Source organism: Prionailurus viverrinus, chromosome C2 (genome assembly GCF_022837055.1).
Source record: "Prionailurus viverrinus isolate Anna chromosome C2, UM_Priviv_1.0, whole genome shotgun sequence".
NCBI lineage: Eukaryota > Metazoa > Chordata > Mammalia > Carnivora > Felidae > Prionailurus > Prionailurus viverrinus.
The window spans coordinates 65,764,468-65,785,323 of record NC_062569.1 but is presented as its reverse complement, the minus strand read 5'-3'; the positions used below and the strand labels follow the sequence as shown (position 1 = coordinate 65,785,323).

Below are 20,856 nucleotides of genomic sequence, written 5' to 3'. Positions count from 1 at the left end.
TTTCCCAACACCATTTGTTGAAGAGACTGTCTTTTTCTCATTGTATACTGATTTCTCCTTTGTCAAAAATTAATCGACCATATAATTTTGGGTTTATTTCTGGATTTTCTATTCCATTCCATTGATCTATGTGTCTATTTCTATGCCAGTATCCTGCTGTATTAATTACTACCGCTTTGTAATACAACTTGAAATCTGGAATTGTGATACTTCCAGTTTTGTGTTTCTTTTTCAAGATTGCTTCAGCTGTTTGGCATCTTTTATGGTTCCATAAAACTTTTAGGATTGTTTAGGAGGACATTGTTTTAATCTGATGAGTTGAAATGGGAAGTTATTTTAAGGTTTTAAGTAGAACTAATCCTGTGGGTCTAGCACAATATTCCTTGTACCATGATGATTCTATGCGTGAAAAGGAGAAACCCTAAGATTTTTTTAAATGAAAAAATAACGTGATAAAATGCCACCTTTCCCCATACTCTTTATTAGTAAACTAGATGACTATAGTATTTTCCTAAAGATGGATTTTTTTTCCAGTGCTATTTCTACTCTCCTTCCATCTCTGTCACACTTCAAACCTCCTTCTTTCCTTATGTTCTTGGATCACTGATATCCCAATGAGATCTGGATGGTCAAGTGTACGTAGAGGACACAACATTAGTGTTATCCTTTTTTCCTCATTTTGTCTTTGGAAGCCACTTGCTTTTATTAATTCATTCAAAATACTTTTTAGTATCTATTATGTGCTAGCTATTATTCTGAATTAAGACAAAGATTTTCTTGTACAAAATTAAGAGTCACTCAACAACTACCATGTTGAGCAAAATCTCTAAATGCACATACCTAGTATCTCATCTTCCTATTAAGGGCCTTTCAGTTCCTTTTTTCATGGCTTTGGGGCCAAGTCACTGATTTATATGATTAGTAATGCACTCTGTTAGTGATCACTTTTAAAGTGCCAGGCATTCTACGTTTATTATCTCTTGTTATTCCCAAATCTTATGGAGTAAGATGATTCTTACTTAGAAATAAGAGAACAACAACCAGAGAAAACAAATAGCTTTTCCAAAGATGCACAGCAAATCACTGGTGGCAGGCCTTTGATTTGAACCCATGTCCTTGCCATTGAGCTATACCATTGCCATCTGATAGGAGCAGAGGTGTGATAGAAGCATTACATTTAGGTTCTATATAGTCCTTGTTTTCTCCACAGTGCCTCAAACTCTGTGGAGGAAAGATATTAAGTAAATCTAACTAGTGATGATTGAATAATGAATCTCTAAAGAACAATGAGAATTTGAGGGCAAGGAAAAGGAAAATACAGTGCATGCTATAATGACCATTGATGCTGATTTACTTAGTGTGAGCATTTTGTAAGGAAGTAAATAAAAATGTTTCAGAACTCACATTTTCTGCTAATTGTTATAAATCATTTATTATTTTGTTATGGATATGTTAAGAGTTTTGGGAGGAGTGGCTTTAATAGCACACAAGAGTCATGTCAATCTAGTGTCATGGAAAATGAATCGGATTCAGCTATTTCCATTTCTATTCTTGGATCCATTGGTAATGAAGAGAAATTCATTGAAGATCACCTGTATGACAACTGCTCTACTGGTAGAATGAATTTAGTTATATTTAACCTACTTCACAGAGAAGTCATGAAGATTAATAAACACTTAGGAAGCACTGTTGTCACTGAGAGCTTAAAAACAATAATACCATTAATAATCCAGATTCATGTCTCATATAACTCCATCAACCTGTTATCAAGATGAATTGTGATCTATTGGCAAGAGATTCATACTAAAGGATCTTATACTTTGGAAAAGATGGTAATTATAAGTTACTAATGATTATTTCTATTATTTTATAACTACTAATTGCTGGAGTATGACAGTGCTATATAAGAAACTAGAGAGGAAAGACAGCTTCTGGAGGTAGAGAAGGCAGTCTAGAATTTTAAATTTCATTGGAATTGGGTAGGTTCTTTGCTCTGTGGAACCTGTACCTTGGGCGAACAAGGAAGGGTATTGCACTGATGACATTACTTGTCTCTGTTACAAATCAGTAAAGGATCTTCCCCCAAAGTCATTGCTGGAATGACAGTGAAACCATCGTTATTAACTGTATATGCACAGCCTTAGTGGTCTGGCTTCTAAGGTGAGTGAGGACACAAAGCATAGGAATAGGAAAGGTCAAATGTTATCTTTAGCATCTTACAGGTGGTACTAAGTGATTAGGGCAGGCATCCGTAGCCAAAGGTAGTAGCTAGAAAGAGAGTCACACTAAGAGAGTAGCTATTTTGTTTTATTGGCACTTCTCCAAAACCAGGATTTTCCTTTTATCTGCCTTGTAGATGGAATTTAAGAAACTTTTATTCTGCCAAAAATGTATTCAGTTATTTATTTCAACAAATAGCCATACAGCAGTATGACTGGACAATCACAAAGCAGATGTGTGCAGACATGAGGCTTTTTTTTCCCCCTACACATATTCATTGTTTGTCTGTCCAGACCCAATAATATATTCTATCCCACTGCAAAGGAGTCAGTCTCATTCAATCATTTCTAAAATTTAGTCTTTCTTCAGTAACTATTAAATCAAATTCACCAGCTTCCTTCCCCTTCCCATGGGATTTTCTTCTCCCCCTGGTCTGGTTTCAACTTTCACATAGCTCAGACATATCCAATATCCAAAGAGGTCAGTAGGCATGTGAGGAAAGTTTCTTTTTTCAAAGTTTGGTGCAGGTTGGTACAGTTGCTGATTACATGGCTAATTCAACTTCAGATAATCTCTGTTGGTTTGAGCAGGACCAGATGGGTTCATTTATGTAACACATTAGGTTATCAAAGGATATGTATATGAGTTCCCCATGCTGCCTTTTGGTGTAGATGCTTCTTTATATGTACACCAACCACCCTCACCACATATCTTGGCCCAACCTACAGCCATTCTCTGAGATTCCCTTTCCCTGCCAGAATGCTGGCTTGTAAACCAAGTCACCTTCTGGGTCTTACTCAAGAAATCCCCTTTACTCCACTAAAGACTGAAAGTAATTTTAACCCTCTCTCCAACTTGCTATGCTATTTTTCTATTTCTCTTCTCCCTTTATGCTCCAGAATGCCAAGATCCTCAGGATCAACAATAGAGATGGGTGGTTTGTCATCTATTCATTTAGTCATCAGACATTTATTGGACACATATATTCCAGACACTATTCTAGGGAGTGCTAGAATATACCTGTTTCTAAGAAGGGATCTGATTTTAGTAATTTGTAATTCAGAGCGAATATTGGACTGTATTTTTCCACTCTTTTATAGAATGTTTTCAACTAAAACCTAAGCTCTAATGGTAGAATGGAAGGCTGACTCTAATTAAAATCATGATGGAGGATAAAACAGACAAGGGAGCAGTTTGGAAAGTGCACTGAAAGTGGCAAGACTAGCTAGTTGTTTACCAAACTATTTTCTCCCCATATATGCAACTAGAATACATTTCCAACCTCCCTTACAATTAGGTGAGGCTTGTGACTGAATAATGACCAATAGAATGTGGGCAGAAAAGATGTGGGCCACTTCCAGGCCTGGCCTGTAAAACCCTACATGCAGAACTCTCTTTCCCTGGCTACTGACTGAGTGGATAGGACCATGGAACTGAAGAAGCCACAGACAAAAGAAGCTTGGATTCCCTGAATTACCTTGTGGAAGGTCATCCACTGAATACCCACATGAGCAAAAACCAAAATTCTATTGCTTTAGATCACTGAGATTTGGAGGCTTTTGTGTTGGGTGGTTTTTTTTTTTTAATTTTTTTTTAACGTTTATTTATTTTTGAGACAGAGAGAGACAGAGCATAAATGGGGGAGGGTCAGAGAGAGGGAGACACAGAATCTGAAACAGGCTCCAGGCTCTCGAACTCACGGACCGCGAGATCATGACCTGAGCCGAAGTCAGCCGCTTAACCGACTGAGCCACCCAGGCGCCCCTGTGTTGGGTGTTTTTGTTGTTGTTACATTAGGAAGCTTTACTCTAATACACTGCCTTACATCATAACAGGTAGCAGCTTCTTAGTCCATCTGTAATGCACACAATAAATTCATGTGAACTCAGTGACTGAATAAACACTCCTTCATTTGCAATCAACTCTACACTCAGAAACGCTCAGAGATTGTACACATTCTTTCCTATCTCACACTCACTCATCCTTCCCTGGACAACTACAGGTGAATGCTGTCATACACACATGTTTGTACCCACCCACAGAAAGATCACATTTCAGGAGACTCACTGGGCCCTATGGAAGATAGAACACAATTATATAGTTTTCATTGCAGCAAGAGAAATTTAGGTTACAAGTAAGAATTTCTAAATTACAGAGGTCAACTAAATAAACAATCAACAGATGAAGGTCATAAAATCTATACCTTGAAGATCTTGGATGAGGAGTTTACCTATCAAAGTTTTGCTGGATAAATAGTTATTGTCATTAAAACTTGGAGACTAACACATTTAACTCTCCCAGCAGGGGCTGGCAGACAAACCCCCAGTTCAGAAACTCTGCCCAACTCCAGGTCACCTTCATCAAACCTGATAGTATTGAGTTCATTACTCCTTGGTCACGTGACAGTGCAATGAGCCCAGCAATATCTGGCAGAGGTGGCGGTAATGAGCGGGAAGGGTTTTCACAATAAAGATTCCCCAGGCAGTGCATTTTTCTCTAGCTAGCCCCCAGTTCATAGTAACCCATGTCAGGGATTCTCACATGAGAAACAGATGGAAAGAGAAAAGCTATAAAAATAAATCCATTTTGAAATGCAAACAGGTATAAATATTTTGAATCTTTTTATTGTATAGACTGACTAAATTAGTGATTTATTGTGAGAAAAAAACCCTTCACCCTCAGTGGCAGGTACTAAACTATATTGCCCTTTATAACTTCTACAAGACTGATGAAGGAAGGTTAAAATTAAAATCTGCCTTTTGGGACAACCAGGTTTACATATCCTCGGGAACTTACCGTACATCTTTTGCTATTTGGGGAATATGGTAAGACCCGCGAAAATCTTAAATCCTTATTGTAATAGAGCTGTATTGTATTATGTTTTACGGAGAAAAAATTACTGAATTTTTAACAGTGTAGCTATCCATTTTTCTTATTTAAGGAAAAATCCAGTTTGATTCATGCAGAGTAGTCAGGGTATATAAAACAAATAATAATTCATCAGCCCCAGAATTATTATGTTTTCATTTATAAAGATTTTGCTTGAGATTTTTACTCATATATTCCAGTGAAATAATGCAATTTTGTATAGTTCTTATTCTTGCATGGTTGTATTTTAATAATAATAAAGTAATACAATAAGCATATCCTGTCTCCTCTTGATGAAAATATCAAGATTTATTTGCTAAATAAATAAATATTCAGTAATGGATCTGTGCTTAGTAATGTTTAATAGAAAAGTTTTCTGGATCAGATATCAATTACTTTAACACTGAGGTGGATAGAGTCATATTTTGTCTTTCCATTGCAATTTAACTCCCAAGAGTAAATATGTATGTTCAGACGAATAATATATTGTTTTAAAATAGACCTTTAAGAATTGCTTTTTACTAAAATTTATAACCCTGTTCTTGTTCAGTCATCATTTACCAGTAAGGATAATACATTCTTATGCTTTCTAAAATAGGAAATAAAAAATTCCTCATTTTATTCTTTCTTCTTTAAAATATTATAATTTTATCATGATCATGAGTTTTCAAAATAAGACTATTTTCCTCTCTGTAATTCACTTTCTCAAATGGAAAAGGTTATAGAATTAAAGAGCTTATATCCCCAGTATTATTATGAAAGTGTTACGACCGGGTTGGTTATAAAGATGATAAATCATCTTGTATTTGTACCACAGAATTCTTGTTAGAAACAGAGAATCATTCCCAAAGTATGTAACTCCCCCATATACAGAGCTAAAGTCTCTGTTCTTAAAATATGAAAATGTTGGTCTTTCCAATGGGAAATGTGGTTTTCTGGCACTACTCTGTCTTCTCAACAAACAGGTCACTTGTCCTTTGCAGTAGCAGGTTACGGCACTGTTTGCTTCTGGTCTCCATCATCTACTGTTACCTTTCACGATTGCATTTTTCCTGGACTTCTCTGGAACTATATAATATATCCTCCATAGTATATTTTCTTATAGGATCTGACTGAAGACAGAATGGCATTTAAAGAAATGCCGTTTAATAATCCAAAAATAAGTGCAAGTAATGTAAATTTTTACTGCAGCTTCTCAAGAAAAACCAATGAGTTAGGGCAAGATGGAACTCTTGGAATGGGATACATGGCAGGAAGCAGGTATTACAGGTACTGTATCCATAATGCTCTGCAAAACGCATACACACATACACATACGTGCGCGTGTGTACACACACACACACACACACACACACACACACACACTTATATGGCAGCTTCTCTCCAAGTCTCTTTCCTACTCTAAGCTCTCCAAATACTCTCCTCAAATTTATTCCCTAATAAACAGATAAGTAGTTCCTTTCCAGTGTTAATCTCTAGGAATATTGTGAATGAGATAGCTGATCCTGTTTAATTCTAACAAATATATAAAAATTTATAAAACACACTTTGTGTATTAATCTCATGGCTTTATCATCCATCTCTTACTTTTCCTTTTGATGTGTTTTCCTCAAGCATTCTTTTACACTTTTTCTTATGTCGTATGTATTTATGTAAGGCAAGTCATTACACTTCTACCTTGGGATATAAACAAACAAATACATAGATTACCAATCCAGACAATAAGGGAAATTGAGGTTTTCAGATTATGTAAGACTTTATTATGCATTCTTAGTTAACTACCCAAAAGTCACTTTCTATAAGATGTAGAATCTAACCAAAAATGAAAAAGTAATAATTATGATATAGATCAAGACAGATTATGCTAATATACATTTAAGTTCAATTATTGGTAATAATGTCATAATAATATTATCATAATAATGGCATCACCAAGATGCATTCAATTTTGCTATCTTTGTAGTAGCTGTAAAAATTAATTCCTAATCCTCAAACTGTTGTGTCTTAAATAAGGAAAATATTCTTCCCAGATAGCTAACTTGAAGAATTTATGACTGTCTTGCATCTCAGCTATAATATTTTAAGGAATCCATAGTATTTAGAAATGTACAAACTACTAGTTAAATCCCTATATCAGAAATCTTTGGTTTCAAGTGGTAGGAATCACAGCTCAAACTGACTTCATTATATTTAAATTTTAAAGGAGGAGAGGGAGGCAGGGAACAATTGATTTGTATTATTGAAAGACCCACAGGTGGCACTGCCTTTAAATACAGCTTAATCCAACAGCTCATTCACTGCTCTGTTTTCTGCAGTCAGCTTTATTCTCAAATTCTGCCTGCTATCCCACTTCCTGTACCATACTTTCAAATGCTAAGATCTTGAGTAATAGCAAAATGCTCACATGTCATTAGAGATCTCAAATCACACTGTTCTGAAGAACAGTGAGTGCCTCTTCCACACAATTCCTGAGACTTGCTCTTCTCATCAGCCCAAATTGCACTTATGCTTATAATTGAACCAAAACTGAGCTCAGAGTAATGCCGTGGATTGACTGGTCTGCATCAGTTAGGTCACACTTTTAGAGCAAGTAGAGATTGAGGGAATTCTCCAAGGGGGAAAAAAAAGGAGGAGGGAATGCATAGTAGGTAACCAACCAATCAATGGCCATTCCAATTCTCATATAGAGCAAAAATACAGCTGTTTATGGGAATTATAACAACATTGTATTATTTCACTGATCATGAGTCTAGTAAATATTGATAGGATAGCAGTATCCTTAATATTTATATCGTTTCAAATCTACTTTGGTGGGGATGGAATTAAGGCACTTCCCCAGAATACAATGCAGCAGATTGAACATAAAACTTTGGAATCAACATGAATTTCAAGTGAAATAGAAATGAACTATACATAAAAATCCTGTGGAATTATTTATTTCACTAAGTGTATATATGGGTTATGAGAAGAAACTTAAAAATACAAAGATTGGTTTTGGAGAAGTAGACCAGAAGTCTGAAGTGAGAATTAAGAATCTTAGGAATGGAAACCAATTTTTTCCACTTACATCTAGAACTCTGAAATTATAATGAAGGTCAACGGGAAAATGTAATTTATTATACAAAGATTCATTATATATATATAGCTTTCTCACACATGGAATGCAAAAATCACAATATGCTATGTTTTTAAAAGTAGAAACTGTTTTATTATTTATGGGGGGCAATAATGATAACTTAGCTGTAAAGTTGCTGCCTTTTGCTATTTTCTTGCTGATGTGAATTTGTGGATAACTTCCAAGATAGAAGTATTGGCATTAAAAGGAGTACAAGATAAAACTCAGAAAATGGTTGGGAAAGAACTAATGACAAAGTGTTGGCATTACGAAGGCACTGTAGAAGTTAAACTCTGAAACTGATCAGTAAAAAGAAGTCATATAAAACTGACATGGTCCCATCTCATACTGAGCAATTGGGACCTTTAGAAATGAGATTTCACTCTAACCCAAAATGTCAGAACATTTTGTTATGGACAAAGGGCAGAGAAATGACATAGACACCAGAAAATAGAGAAGGAAATGAAACTTAGAGAAAGGTGGTGATAGAACACTAACAGATTTCCGTATTTCTCAAAGAGTTTTTAAACTTCTTAAGCTTTTTCTTTAAAAAAAAGTGTTTTTTTTGCTTTGAAAAGTTCATTCACAATCCGTTGGCTATGATTCTGATGAGGTGTCCAACAGAAAATACTGATGATGATGGCGGCATCTATGTTTTGTACTTTACTTCCAGAGAGTTTAAATTTTATTTTATGCATATTTAGCTTCATAACAGATAAAGCTATCCCTCATATATATATATGAGTCTGCTGATCTACAATCAGTATTTCATGTTTGCACAGATGCTTTTCTGGTGGTTCTGACAGTTTCACTAAGTCAGACTCTCTCTATTAATCCAGTCCTCTTCTGTAGCTATGACTTCATATTTCCCTGAGAACAAGCTGCAGCCAGGGTACAACCTGAATATGAAACTAATTTTTCCATCCAGGAAAAGCTGGTTTGTTCATTTGAGCATCTATTTCATTGGATTATTTGATGCTGGTTATCTTACTTCACTCATCCTTCGTACGTTGAACAGAAATCACTTAAGGTTTAGGTAAAATAAAGAACAAAGGCTGTGACAAAGAAATAAGTCATATCTCAGAAGCTCTGAACATTTTATTTGTTCTTTTTGAAGTTATTTTTTTTGAAAAAGATTTTTTCTGAAGTTTTCTTTTTTACATTAAAAACTCAGGATTTGGAAAAGTTTGTTTTTAGATTCAAATATTGATGGACACCCACTAGATGCTTGGGGCATGAACATAACTTGAAGATGTCATTCTCAAGAGGATTAAAACCTGTTAAAGAGATAAGACATACCCCCCCCCCATGAAACCTTAAGAGACTCTAGAGTGAATAGTATAGATTTCTTTAAGAGTTTGAAGGGGGATACTGAAATATTCAGGAGACTCTTCATGGACAGGGTGGGACTTAAATTAGGTACATCTGGAAGGATACTCATTTACAATATGAGAGAGAATATGTAAGTGTTTCTTGGTGGAAAGAACTTTTCTGAACAAAGAGAAGTTCAGAAGCAGGAAAAGCACAGGCTGGTACAAGTTAGTGAAATCAGCAGAGCTGATGATTAAGGTTTATACTGGAAAAAATGTAGGAATTAGGTACAGATTGTGAAACAGATGCACACAGTTGAGAGGCTTGAATACCAGGAAAGAAGTCACTGAAGTTCCTGAGGAAGGATGTGACAACCACAAAGGCGATGTTCCAGAAATATTCATTGGGTGCTGGTGTGGAGATATGCTGGCATGAAATGATACCAGTGACGTTGGTTGGGAAACGTTTTCTGTAATCCAGATGTTATGATCATAAATCTGACCAGGGTGGTAGAAATGGTTATGCTAAGAAAGGAGTTAATATGAGATGTATTATAATGGCCAAATTCAATTAGTTTTGAAACTCACTAAATGTCAGGGAATAAGAGGAAAGAAAAGTCAACGATAGCTTCCAGATTTTAAACCCAAATAATTGGGTGAATAATAGTTATCCTTATAACACGTTGATGAAAAGCAGGGAAGAAGGAAGTCGTGGTGATTATAAAAATCACTTTTGAAGAATGTATTCGCTGCATTGTTGGTGGTAATTTCTATAAGGATGAGCAAATAGCAATGTCCCAGGAGGCATTTGGAAACGCTTGTTTGAATTGGGTAGATTTTCAGGTAAGACTATACTTTCCATCCCTAATGTTTTGTTTAGCAGTAATCGCTAAAGCCACCAGAATAGAGACCAGCCCCCCTGCCGCCAAGACTGTACGTATGAAGAACTTATCAGTGATCCAAGGACAGCTTGGAAGACCACTGAATGAGAAGGCAGGAAGAGCAAGGGAGAAAGAGCAATCAGGAGGTGTGTGTGTGTGTGTGTGTGTGTGTGTGTGTGTGTGTAGGAGAGAGGAGGAAACAGAGACAGACAGACAGACAGAGACAGGTAGAAAGAGAAGAGACTGTCACTGAACTCCAGGAAAGTGACTTGGAGAAGAAGGAGGAGGGAAACAGTACAGAAGGTCAAACTGCATGAATAAGTTGAAGACCTGAAAACATGAATAACACTGAAGACCAGCCTTCTGTGGTACAATAAAATGTTCTTGATAAAGGGCAAACTTTATCCTCTTTTGCTGAGGTTAGACATCTTTCAAAAAGAATTGAAATTACAGAAATGGATAGATCATCTAGACACACGGTCAATAAAGAAACAAGGGCCCTGAATGAGACATTGGATCAGATGGACTTGACAGATATATTTAGAACTCTTCATCCCAAAGCAACAGAATATACTTTCTTCTCGAGTGCACATGGAACATTCTCCAAGATAGATCATATACTAGGTCACAAAACAGCCCTTCATAAGTTTACAAGAATTGAAATTATACCATGCTTACTTTCAGACCACAATGCTATGAAGCTTGAAATCAACCACAGAAAAAAGTCTGGAAAACCTCCAAAAGCATGGAGGTTAAAGAACACCCTACTAACGAATGAGTGGGTCAACCAGGCAATTAGAGAAGAAATTAAAAAATATATGGAAACAAACGAAAATGAAAATACAACAATCCAAACGCTTTGGGACGCAGCAAAGGCAGTCCTGAGAGGAAAATACATTGCAATCCAGGCCTATCTCAAGAAACAAGAAAAATCCCAAATACAAAATCTAACAGCACACCTAAAGGAAATAGAAGCAGAACAGCAAAGGCAGCCTAAACCCAGCAGAAGAAGAGAAATAATAAAGATCAGATCAGAAATAAACAATATAGAATCTAAAAAAACTGTAGAGCAGATCAACGAAACCAAGAGTTGGTTTTTTGAAAAAATAAACAAAATTGACAAACCTCTAGCCAGGCTTCTCAAAAAGAAAAGGGAGATGACCCAAATAGATAAAATCATGATTGAAAATGGAATGATTACAACCAATCCCTCAGAGATACAAACAATTATCAGGGAATACTATGAAAACTTATATGCCAACAAATTGGACAACCTGGAAGAAATGGACAAATTCCTGAACACCCACACTCTTCCAAAACTCAATCAGGAGGAAATAGAAAGCTTGAACAGACCCATAACCAGCGAAGAAATTGAATCGGTTATCAAAAATCTCCCAACAAATAAGAGTCCAGGACCAGATGGCTTCCCAGGGGAGTTCTACCAGACGTTTAAAGCAGAGATAATACCTATCCTTCTCAAGCTATTCCAAGAAATAGAAAGGGAAGGAAAACTGCCAGACTCATTCTATGAAGCCAGTATTACTTTGATTCCTAAACCAGACAGAGACCCAGTAAAAAAAGAGAACTACAGGCCAATATCCCTGATGAATATGGATGCAAAAATTCTCAATAAGATACTAGCAAATCGAATTCAACGGCATATAAAAAGAATTATTCACCACGATCAAGTGGGATTCATTCCTGGGATGCAGGGCTGGTTCAACATTCGCAAATCTATCAACGTGATACATCACATTAACAAAAAAAAAGAGAAGAACCATATGATCCTGTCAATCGATGCAGAAAAGGCCTTCGACAAAATCCAGCACCCTTTCTTAATAAAAACCCTTGAGAAAGTCGGGATAGAAGGAACATACTTAAAGATCATAAAAGCCATTTATGAAAAGCCCACAGCTAACATCATCCTCAATGGGGGAAAACTGAGAGCTTTTTCCCTGAGATCAGGAACACGACAAGGATGCCCACTCTCACCGCTGCTGTTTAACATAGTGCTGGAAGTTCTAGCATCAGCAATCAGACAACAAAAGGAAATCAAAGGCATCAAAATTGGCAAAGATGAAGTCAAGCTTTCGCTTTTTGCAGATGACATGATATTATACATGGAAAATCCGATAGACTCCACCAAAAGTCTGCTAGAACTGATACAGGAATTCAGCAAAGTTGCAGGATACAAAATCAATGTACAGAAATCAGTTTCATTCTTATACACTAACAATGAAGCAACAGAAAGACAAATAAAGAAACTGATCCCATTCACAATTGCACCAAGAAGCATAAAATACCTAGGAATAAATCTAACCAAAGATGTAAAGGATCTGTATGCTGAAAACTATAGAAAGCTTATGAAGGTAATTGAAGAAGATTTAAAGAAATGGAAAGACATTCCCTGCTCATGGATTGGAAAAATAAATATTGTCAAAATGTCAATACTACCCAAAGCTATCTACACATTCAATGCAATCCCAATCAAAATTGCACCAGCATTCTTCTCGAAACTAGAACAAGCAATCCTAAAATTCATATGGAACCACAAAAGGCCCCGAATAGCCAAAGGAATTTTGAAGAAGAAGACCAAAGCAGGAGGCATCACAATCCCAGACTTTAGCCTCTACTACAAAGCTGTCATCATCAAGACAGCATGGTATTGGCACCAAAACAGACACATAGACCAATGGAATAGAATAGAAACCCCAGAACTAGACCCACAAACGTATGGCCAACTCATCTTTGACAAAGCAGGAAAAAACATCCAATGGAAAAAAGACAGCCTCTTTAACAAATGGTGCTGGGAGAACTGGACAGCAACATGCAGAAGGTTGAAACTAGACCACTTTCTCACACCATTCACAAAAATAAACTCAAAATGGATAAAGGACCTAAATGTGAGACAGGAAACCATCAAAACCTTAGAGGAGAAAGCAGGAAAAGACCTCTCTGACCTCAGCCGTAGCAATCTCTTACTCGACACATCCCCAAAGGCAAGGGAATTAAAAGCAAAAGTGAATTACTGGGACCTTATGAAGATAAAAAGCTTCTGCACAGCAAAGGAAACAACCAACAAAACTAAAAGGCAACCAACGGAAGGGGAAAAGATATTCGCAAATGACATATCGGACAAAGGGCTAGTATCCAAAATCTATAAAGAGCTCACCAAACTCCACACCCGAAAAACAAATAACCCAGTGAAGAAATGGGCAGAAAACATGAATAGACACTTCTCTAAAGAAGACATCCGGATGGCCAACAGGCACATGAAAAGATGTTCAGCGTCGCTCCTTATCAGGGAAATACAAATCAAAACCACACTCAGGTATCACCTCACGCCAGTCAGAGTGGCCAAAATGAACAAATCAGGAGACTATAGATGCTGGAGAGGATGTGGAGAAACGGGAACCCTCTTGCACTGTTGGTGGGAATGCAAATTGGTGCAGCCGCTCTGGAAAGCAGTGTGGAGGTTCCTCAGAAAATTAAAAATAGACCTACCCTATGACCCAGCAATAGCACTGCTAGGAATTTATCCAAGGGATACAGGAGCACTGATGCATAGGGCCACTTGTACCCCAATGTTCATAGCAGCACTCTCAACAATAGCCAAATTATGGAAAGAGCCTAAATGTCCATCAACTGATGAATGGATAAAGAAATTGTGGTTTATATACACAATGGAATATTACGTGGCAATGAGAAAAAATGAAATATGGCCTTTTGTAGCAACGTGGATGGAACTGGAGAGTGTGATGCTAAGTGAAATAAGCCATACAGAGAAAGACAGATACCATATGGTTTCACTCTTATGTGGATCCTGAGAAACTTAACAGGAACCCATGGGGGAGGGGAAGGAAAAAAAAAAAAGAGGTTAGAATGGGAGAGAGCCAAAGCATAAGAGACTGTTAAAAACTGAGAACAAACTGAGGGTTGATGGGGGGGTGGGAGGGAGGAGAGGGTGGGTGATGGGTATTGAGGAGGGCACCTTTTGGGATGAGCACTGGGTGTTGTATGGAAACCAATCTGTCAATAAATTTCATAAAAAAAAAAAAAAAGAATTGAAAGATTTTGTTTTTGCAAGAAACTTAATCTGCATAAACTATGTTTGATATTCTTTTTTAAAGCATTCACTTTCCTAATGGTAAAAATTTGGAACTGCATCATACCTGAAAAACTGATTTTTTTAATAATAAATTTGGTCATAGTCATCTAAATTTCACCTCTAATTGTGATAAATTGTAAAAGAATGCATTAACGGATTTATTTCTCATGTTTTCTTCTGGAATGACAGAAGCAAAGCGAACATTTTTAATCAGTTCAACTTTCCTACCAAAGAACAATACAATCTGGTTAACTTTCATATCCATCAGGGGCACAGGGCTTTTCGGACGTAGGTAGAGGTTTATGAGCATAAAATTGAGAACAATTAGCACTCAAATTAATGTTACATGAGATTCAACATCTGGTAAGTATGTCGTCATTTTGGGTCATAGACCACCTGCTAGGCTAAATGTTCATACAACTGCAATTTACTCTGCATACAAATGGAATAAGAATGATACTTTAAAAAAATTTTTTTTTCTAAATTTAACAGTTTGAATGTAGGGGCCTTCTCATGTCTTAAAACTTCAACTAGAAGTTCATAATAGACGGAATACATGAGATAAAACGGGATTGAAAGGAACAGAAGATGCTTTATTTTTGTAAGCATATTTTATGATAAATTAGCTATATTGCTAACATTAGTTTCACTAGTCAATCTAATCACTGCCACTATCAGTGCCATTCTCCTCTTTATCCACCAAATTTTTAAGAGCGAGTAGAGGTCAACCTTTCAAACTCCTCATTTATTTATGTAATTGAGCCCTCAAACATCTGCCTGCTTCTGGCAATAGAGCTGCACCAGAAAATGACAAATCTCAAGATGCCTCTTGCAAGCCTACTGCCAACACCAGCCCATGCCCAGCATACTCTAATCACTTCTGAACTTTGGCACTCTGGAGCCTCCTATCATTTCTGTCAATGTAGGCCTTAAAGCTTTAAAGGTGTCCTGCCAGGAACCCCCTCTGAGCTGGAAGCAGGTGCTGACAGGAAGTTTCAGCCCTGGGATCCAGAAGCTTCTATGTCTAGATATACTCTGGGTTTGTGTGGAGGTCAGAGCAGACATAAAGCCTATCCACACCTATTCAGGGGGCCTCTTGCCCTCCAAAGGTACCCAAGATGCCAAGGACGTCTCCATGGAACAGCCCCCAACATCATCCCCAGCATGGCCTGAAAGCCTCAGGCCTTGTAAGTCAGGGAGCAAAACCAAGTTAAAGAGCAAACTGTAGCCAAAGATCACATACCTTCTGGCCTTGATCTCCAGAGTACGCTAATTCCTGAAAATGCTGACAGTTTATAAATTTAGGCATCTTATAGAATGCTAAATGATGACCACAATCGAAATAAATGTGAGGGACACCGAGGTGGCTCAGCCGGTTAAGCATCCAACTTCAGCTCAGGTCATGATCTCATGGTTAGTGAGTTCAAGCCCCGCATCAGACTCTGTGCTGACAGCTGGGAGCCTGAAGCCTGCTTCAGATTCTGTGTCTCCCTCTCTGTTCCTCTCCCACTTTTGCTCTGTCTCTCTCTGTCTCCCAAAAGTAAATAAGTGTTAAAAAAAATTTTTTTTAAATATGATGATCATATATCAGAAGGGTGAGTTAGTGTCCTTTTTGTTTTTACTTAGTTGCCTTTCTACATGATCAGGTTCTTGGCCACTTCAGCCAAACTGGTGAACTCTTCCCTTACTATACACAACTAGACAGTATTAGGCTGGAAGCAGAAGGTGTGCCTGTGGTTATCTACAGAAGATTTCAAAAGCACAGAAACTTCCTGCACCTTTGAAGTTTAAATGCAAAAATCACAATTTTTACCTTGCTTAGAGAAATGAGACAGTGTTTAAAAAAGAAGCAGTTTGTGATTCAAACACCAACTAAAGAGCCGTGTTAAATCTGCATGTTAAAGCACCTAAAAGTTACTCTAATAGTTCTGAGAACTCTGTGCTTGCTGTGTACTTTTCTAGATAGAGTAGGAAATCTCCTATCTAGAATCATGTCTATTAAAACCATCTATTTATTGGCATTGCTGTGCTTCTGTAACACGCTTCCCATTGATTCTTAGAATAATGATTATTGTCATGGCTCCATTGTCATGGGGATAGTTTTAAGAGTTAAGTTTTGATGTCCAGCTGCCTGACTTTCAATTCTGGTGGCTCCATTTGCTCCCTGTGTGATCCTAGGCAAGTTTGCAAACTCTTCTTGAAGCTTTGGTTTTGCCATCTGCAAGGTAAGCATCATAATAGGCCCACCTACATAGTTGTTGAGTGAAAAGGGTAATCCTGGAAAAGTGTATAGCACAGAAGTGCCAGATAAATGTTGGCTGTCAATAACATCAAGGGATTACCTGATCTTGAGTCACCAAAGAAAGACTAAAGCATGTCTAATATATTTTATTCTGTGTTTGTGTTTAAAAGATATTTTGTGGTATTTTGCTTTTTTCAGTAAGCATACATGTTAACTCTCTGTTTGACACCCATGCTTTATTTGATTAACCAAAATGTGTCAAAGAGCTTTGAAAAATTGTTGGTCTGTGGAAGGGTTTAAGGTGACTATTGCATGTAGGGTGTAGAACGGGTTACGGTCATGTGGGTGGGTAGTTGGTGTTCCAGGCTCCAAACAGAACAGCTCTACTTTTATCAACTTTAAATATTGGGGTCCTCAAGGGATACAGGAGTTCTGATTCATAGGGGCACATATACCCCAATGTTTATACAAATGTTTCAACAAAGCCAAATTATGGAAAGAGCCTAAATGTCCATCAACCGATGAATGGATAAAGATGTGGTTAATATACACAATGGAATACTACTTGGCAATGAGAAAGAATGAAATCCTGCCATTTGCAGCAACGTGGATGGAACTGGAGAGTATTATGCAAAGTGAAGTCAGTCAGAGAAAGACAGATATCATATGTTTTCACTCATGTGTGAAACTTGAGAAACTTAACAGAAGACCATGGGGGAAGGGAAGAGGAAAAAAAAATAGTTACAGAGAGGGAGGGAGGCAAACCATAAGGGAATCTTAAATACAGAGAACAAACTGAGGGTTGATGGGGGGGGAGAGTAGAGAAGAAGAGGGGTGATGGGCATTGAGGAGGGCACTTGTTGGGATGAGCGCTGGGTGTTGTAGGTAAGTGATGAATCATGGGAATCTACTCCCCAAACCAAGAGCACACTTTACACACTGTATGTTAGCCAACTTGACAATAAATTCTATTTAAAACATATATGTATACTGGGCTTCTCAGTAAATTTTAGTTTGAACAAAGGGTTCTGCAGCTAAAAATAGGAATGGAGTATGCCAGAGAGGGTGGATAAAAACATTCATGGTTTCTGTATCTATTATTTTTTAAAGGCATATTACAGATAAATAATGAAGGCTGTATTTGAATCATTACCATTTCAGTTCTGATTCTACATTAAAAACTGACCTTTAACCAAATCATAACTGAAGGATATTTGGAATTGCATCATTTTCCCTTTCTGGCAGTGTTAAGTCAGGAGAGCTCATTAAACCCTCTGTTCATCATCCTTCATTTGTGAAGTCTATTACAATTAACCAAAGCGTTGTCACTCAGAATGGAAATGATTTAAGTGAATCTGGCCACCAAGACCCCATAGCTGACATTTGTCCGTATCTCAAAAGTAATCCAGAGCCAAGCAAACCTAAAGCAGAGTGCAGGGGTTAGGTCCACGGTCTCTGCAGTCAGACTGCCATGGATGAATCCCGCTTTGTCCACTTACAGGCTGTGTTCTTGTGTAAGTCACATCCTATCTGTGTCCCTCAACTTTCTGTTCACAAAATGGGGACAATAGCACCAATTTTGTAAAGCTATCATGAGGATTTAAAAAGACAATGTGCACAAAGTACTTAGAACAAGGGAAGGTAGAAAATAAGTACTCAGTAAATATTAGTTCTCATGGTCATTAAGTATATGAGTTTGTTTTGCAACCATTTTCATGACACTTGAATTATTTCCAAGTCTAATTACAAAAATCAGTATATTTGTCATTTCAAATTTTCTTCAATTACAGGAGGGATGGTAACTAAATTAATTAGTCTTATATTTTAATTCTCACTTGGCAATTTTTCTCTTTCCTTTCATATAATGTTATTTCTTTAAATCTTAAACTATGAACAGAAAAATCAAATTCTCTTGAAAAGAGTACACAGAAAAATATTAAGCCTGCAAGCTTGTCCTGAACTTTCTATTATTTTGAATGGAAGGAGATCCATGTAATCTAACCATATTTTACTACTATGCTCTGTGTATGTTTATATTTTTTAGAAAGCATAAATAATGAAATACATACCATAATAAAATTTTGATATATCATGCATTTGACATTTTGATGCATATACTTCTACTGTGCCTTTAATATTTGTATTTATAATGCCTTCCAAGTACAATTCCTGAAATTTAGGGGGAAAATACCCTTTGATATCAAAGCCTTTAGTTCATTTCCTATTGTATTTCAGATCTTCAAGGAGTCCACATGTTGCCTCAGACAGTTGACTGGTCATCTTTTCCTCCTCAACAATACCTCTTGACTCTTGGGTTCAAAAACAAAGAAGATGGAAAATTTTTGGAAAAACTATCAAGTAGGAAGCTGCCTACATTTACAGGTAAATCACATGGACTTATTATTATCCTTCAATGCTGTTCTAAGGCAGGAACTGTGCATTCTTCAGCAAATCTTATTCATCACAAGGCCTAGCATATAGTAGTGCTAGACCCCAAAAAATGTTTGTTGGGTAATTATTAACTCCTTCCAGTCTTCTTTGTGGATTAGTTAACAATACCTGGGATTCAGACTCACCCAAGACCAATGCAATTCTAGAGTGCCTGCCTCCCTCACTCCAACCATCTCACCCCTATAGCACTAAACATAAAGTGCCTAAACATAAAGCACTTAAAGAATACACGTTTTTGTTCTTATCAGTTAGCAAATGTAGAAGGAAATTATCCGACAAAAGTATTATGCAAAATAAAAAATATAGCCAATGACAACTTTAAATCACTTGGATTATCTGCTTTTGTACTGATATTTGTTCCATTCTTATGTAATTAACCGAGAGCTTAGATCTCCTGAAGAGTATTACAGTTAAATGGTATTCAGTAATTCTAGTTGAAACTTTCAAAAATGAAGAAAATATTCACATGGAGTCGAAGTCTCAGAAATGTGGGCAGAATTCATGACCAGGTTAAATTTATTCCTTCAGCTCTACCCACATAATTAAGGATTTGTGTTTTATCTGGCACTCTATCCTCCGAGGTTTATCTCAACTTCAAGCCACATTCAAAGTCAATGGGATCTGCACACTTGAATAATACCTGGGAGGAACAAGACAAGAATCAGACACATTTATGACAACATTTTTTCACAAGTCAGGAAAAACACTCTGCAGAGAGAGATGAATTGTTATAGGCTGTCTCTTAGATCTCTCAATCAGGAAACACAACAAAATGAATAAATGATAGTCTCGAAAGGGCAATGTCTCCTCTGCCTTTCTCCTCATAGATCTTTCATTGTTAGCATGTGGTCTAGGGATGGTACTAGTTTCTACACTAAAGATTTCATATCTATTAACGTTGAGATATCTGTATATAGCTTGCTAAAGAAAGCATTTTTGAAATGAAAGTCTGGAAAAATAGTATAAAAGTTTACTGTTACAATTTTTAGAACATAAAACTCCCTTCGGTCTGCTGACCAAAGAAGACACAGTGAGGCACATGGAGACAATGGGGAAGCGGATCTTGCCAATACTGGATTTTATTAGAAGCACCCAATTGAATGTAGGTATATGAGTGTCTTATATTTGTCCAAAGCACAAATTTTAGACAATTCCAAAAGTATGGAAAGTTTATGGTGCAAATATTGCAAATATTGGAAGATTTCAGAAGCATTCATGATAAATCTCATCTGCAAAACTAAGCAAAGTTTAGCTGATGATTTGGGTTGTTTTAATATATTTTAAAACAAAAACCACACTGAGATACCACCTCACGCCAGTCAGAGTGGCTAAAATGAACAAATCAGGAGACTATAGATGCTGGAGAGGATGTAGAGAAAAAGGAACTCCCTTGCACTTTGGTGGGAATGCAAACTGGTGCATCCGCTCTGGAAAACAGTGTGGAGGTTCCTCAAAAAATTAAAAATAGACCTACCCTATACCCAGCAGTAGCATCGCTAGGAATTTACCCAAGGGATACAGGAGTGCTGATGCATAGGGGCACTTGTACCCCAATGTTTACAGCAGCACTTTCAACAATAGCCAAATTATGGAAAGAGCCTAAATGTCCATCAACTGATGAATAAAGAAATTGTGGTTTATATACACAATGGAATACTACA

At 37.0% G+C, this 20,856-nt stretch overlaps 1 protein-coding gene and 1 long non-coding RNA gene across 6 annotated transcripts in view; one reads left to right on the top strand and one right to left on the bottom strand.

The window, feature by feature from the left end:
- The window catches only part of LOC125175193 (uncharacterized), a 256,162-nt gene that overhangs the window by 147,789 nt on the left and 87,517 nt on the right, over positions 1-20,856 (bottom strand). The window lies entirely within an intron of this gene.
- Positions 1-20,856, top strand: part of SPATA16 (spermatogenesis associated 16) — a 251,744-nt gene that overhangs the window by 186,557 nt on the left and 44,331 nt on the right. For both annotated transcript variants that reach the window (XM_047875541.1, XM_047875540.1), the window contains exons 7-8: positions 18,980-19,126; positions 20,185-20,297. In XM_047875541.1, the coding sequence (XP_047731497.1) occupies positions 18,980-19,126; positions 20,185-20,297 (260 nt within the window). The remainder of the gene's footprint in view (positions 1-18,979; positions 19,127-20,184; positions 20,298-20,856) is intronic.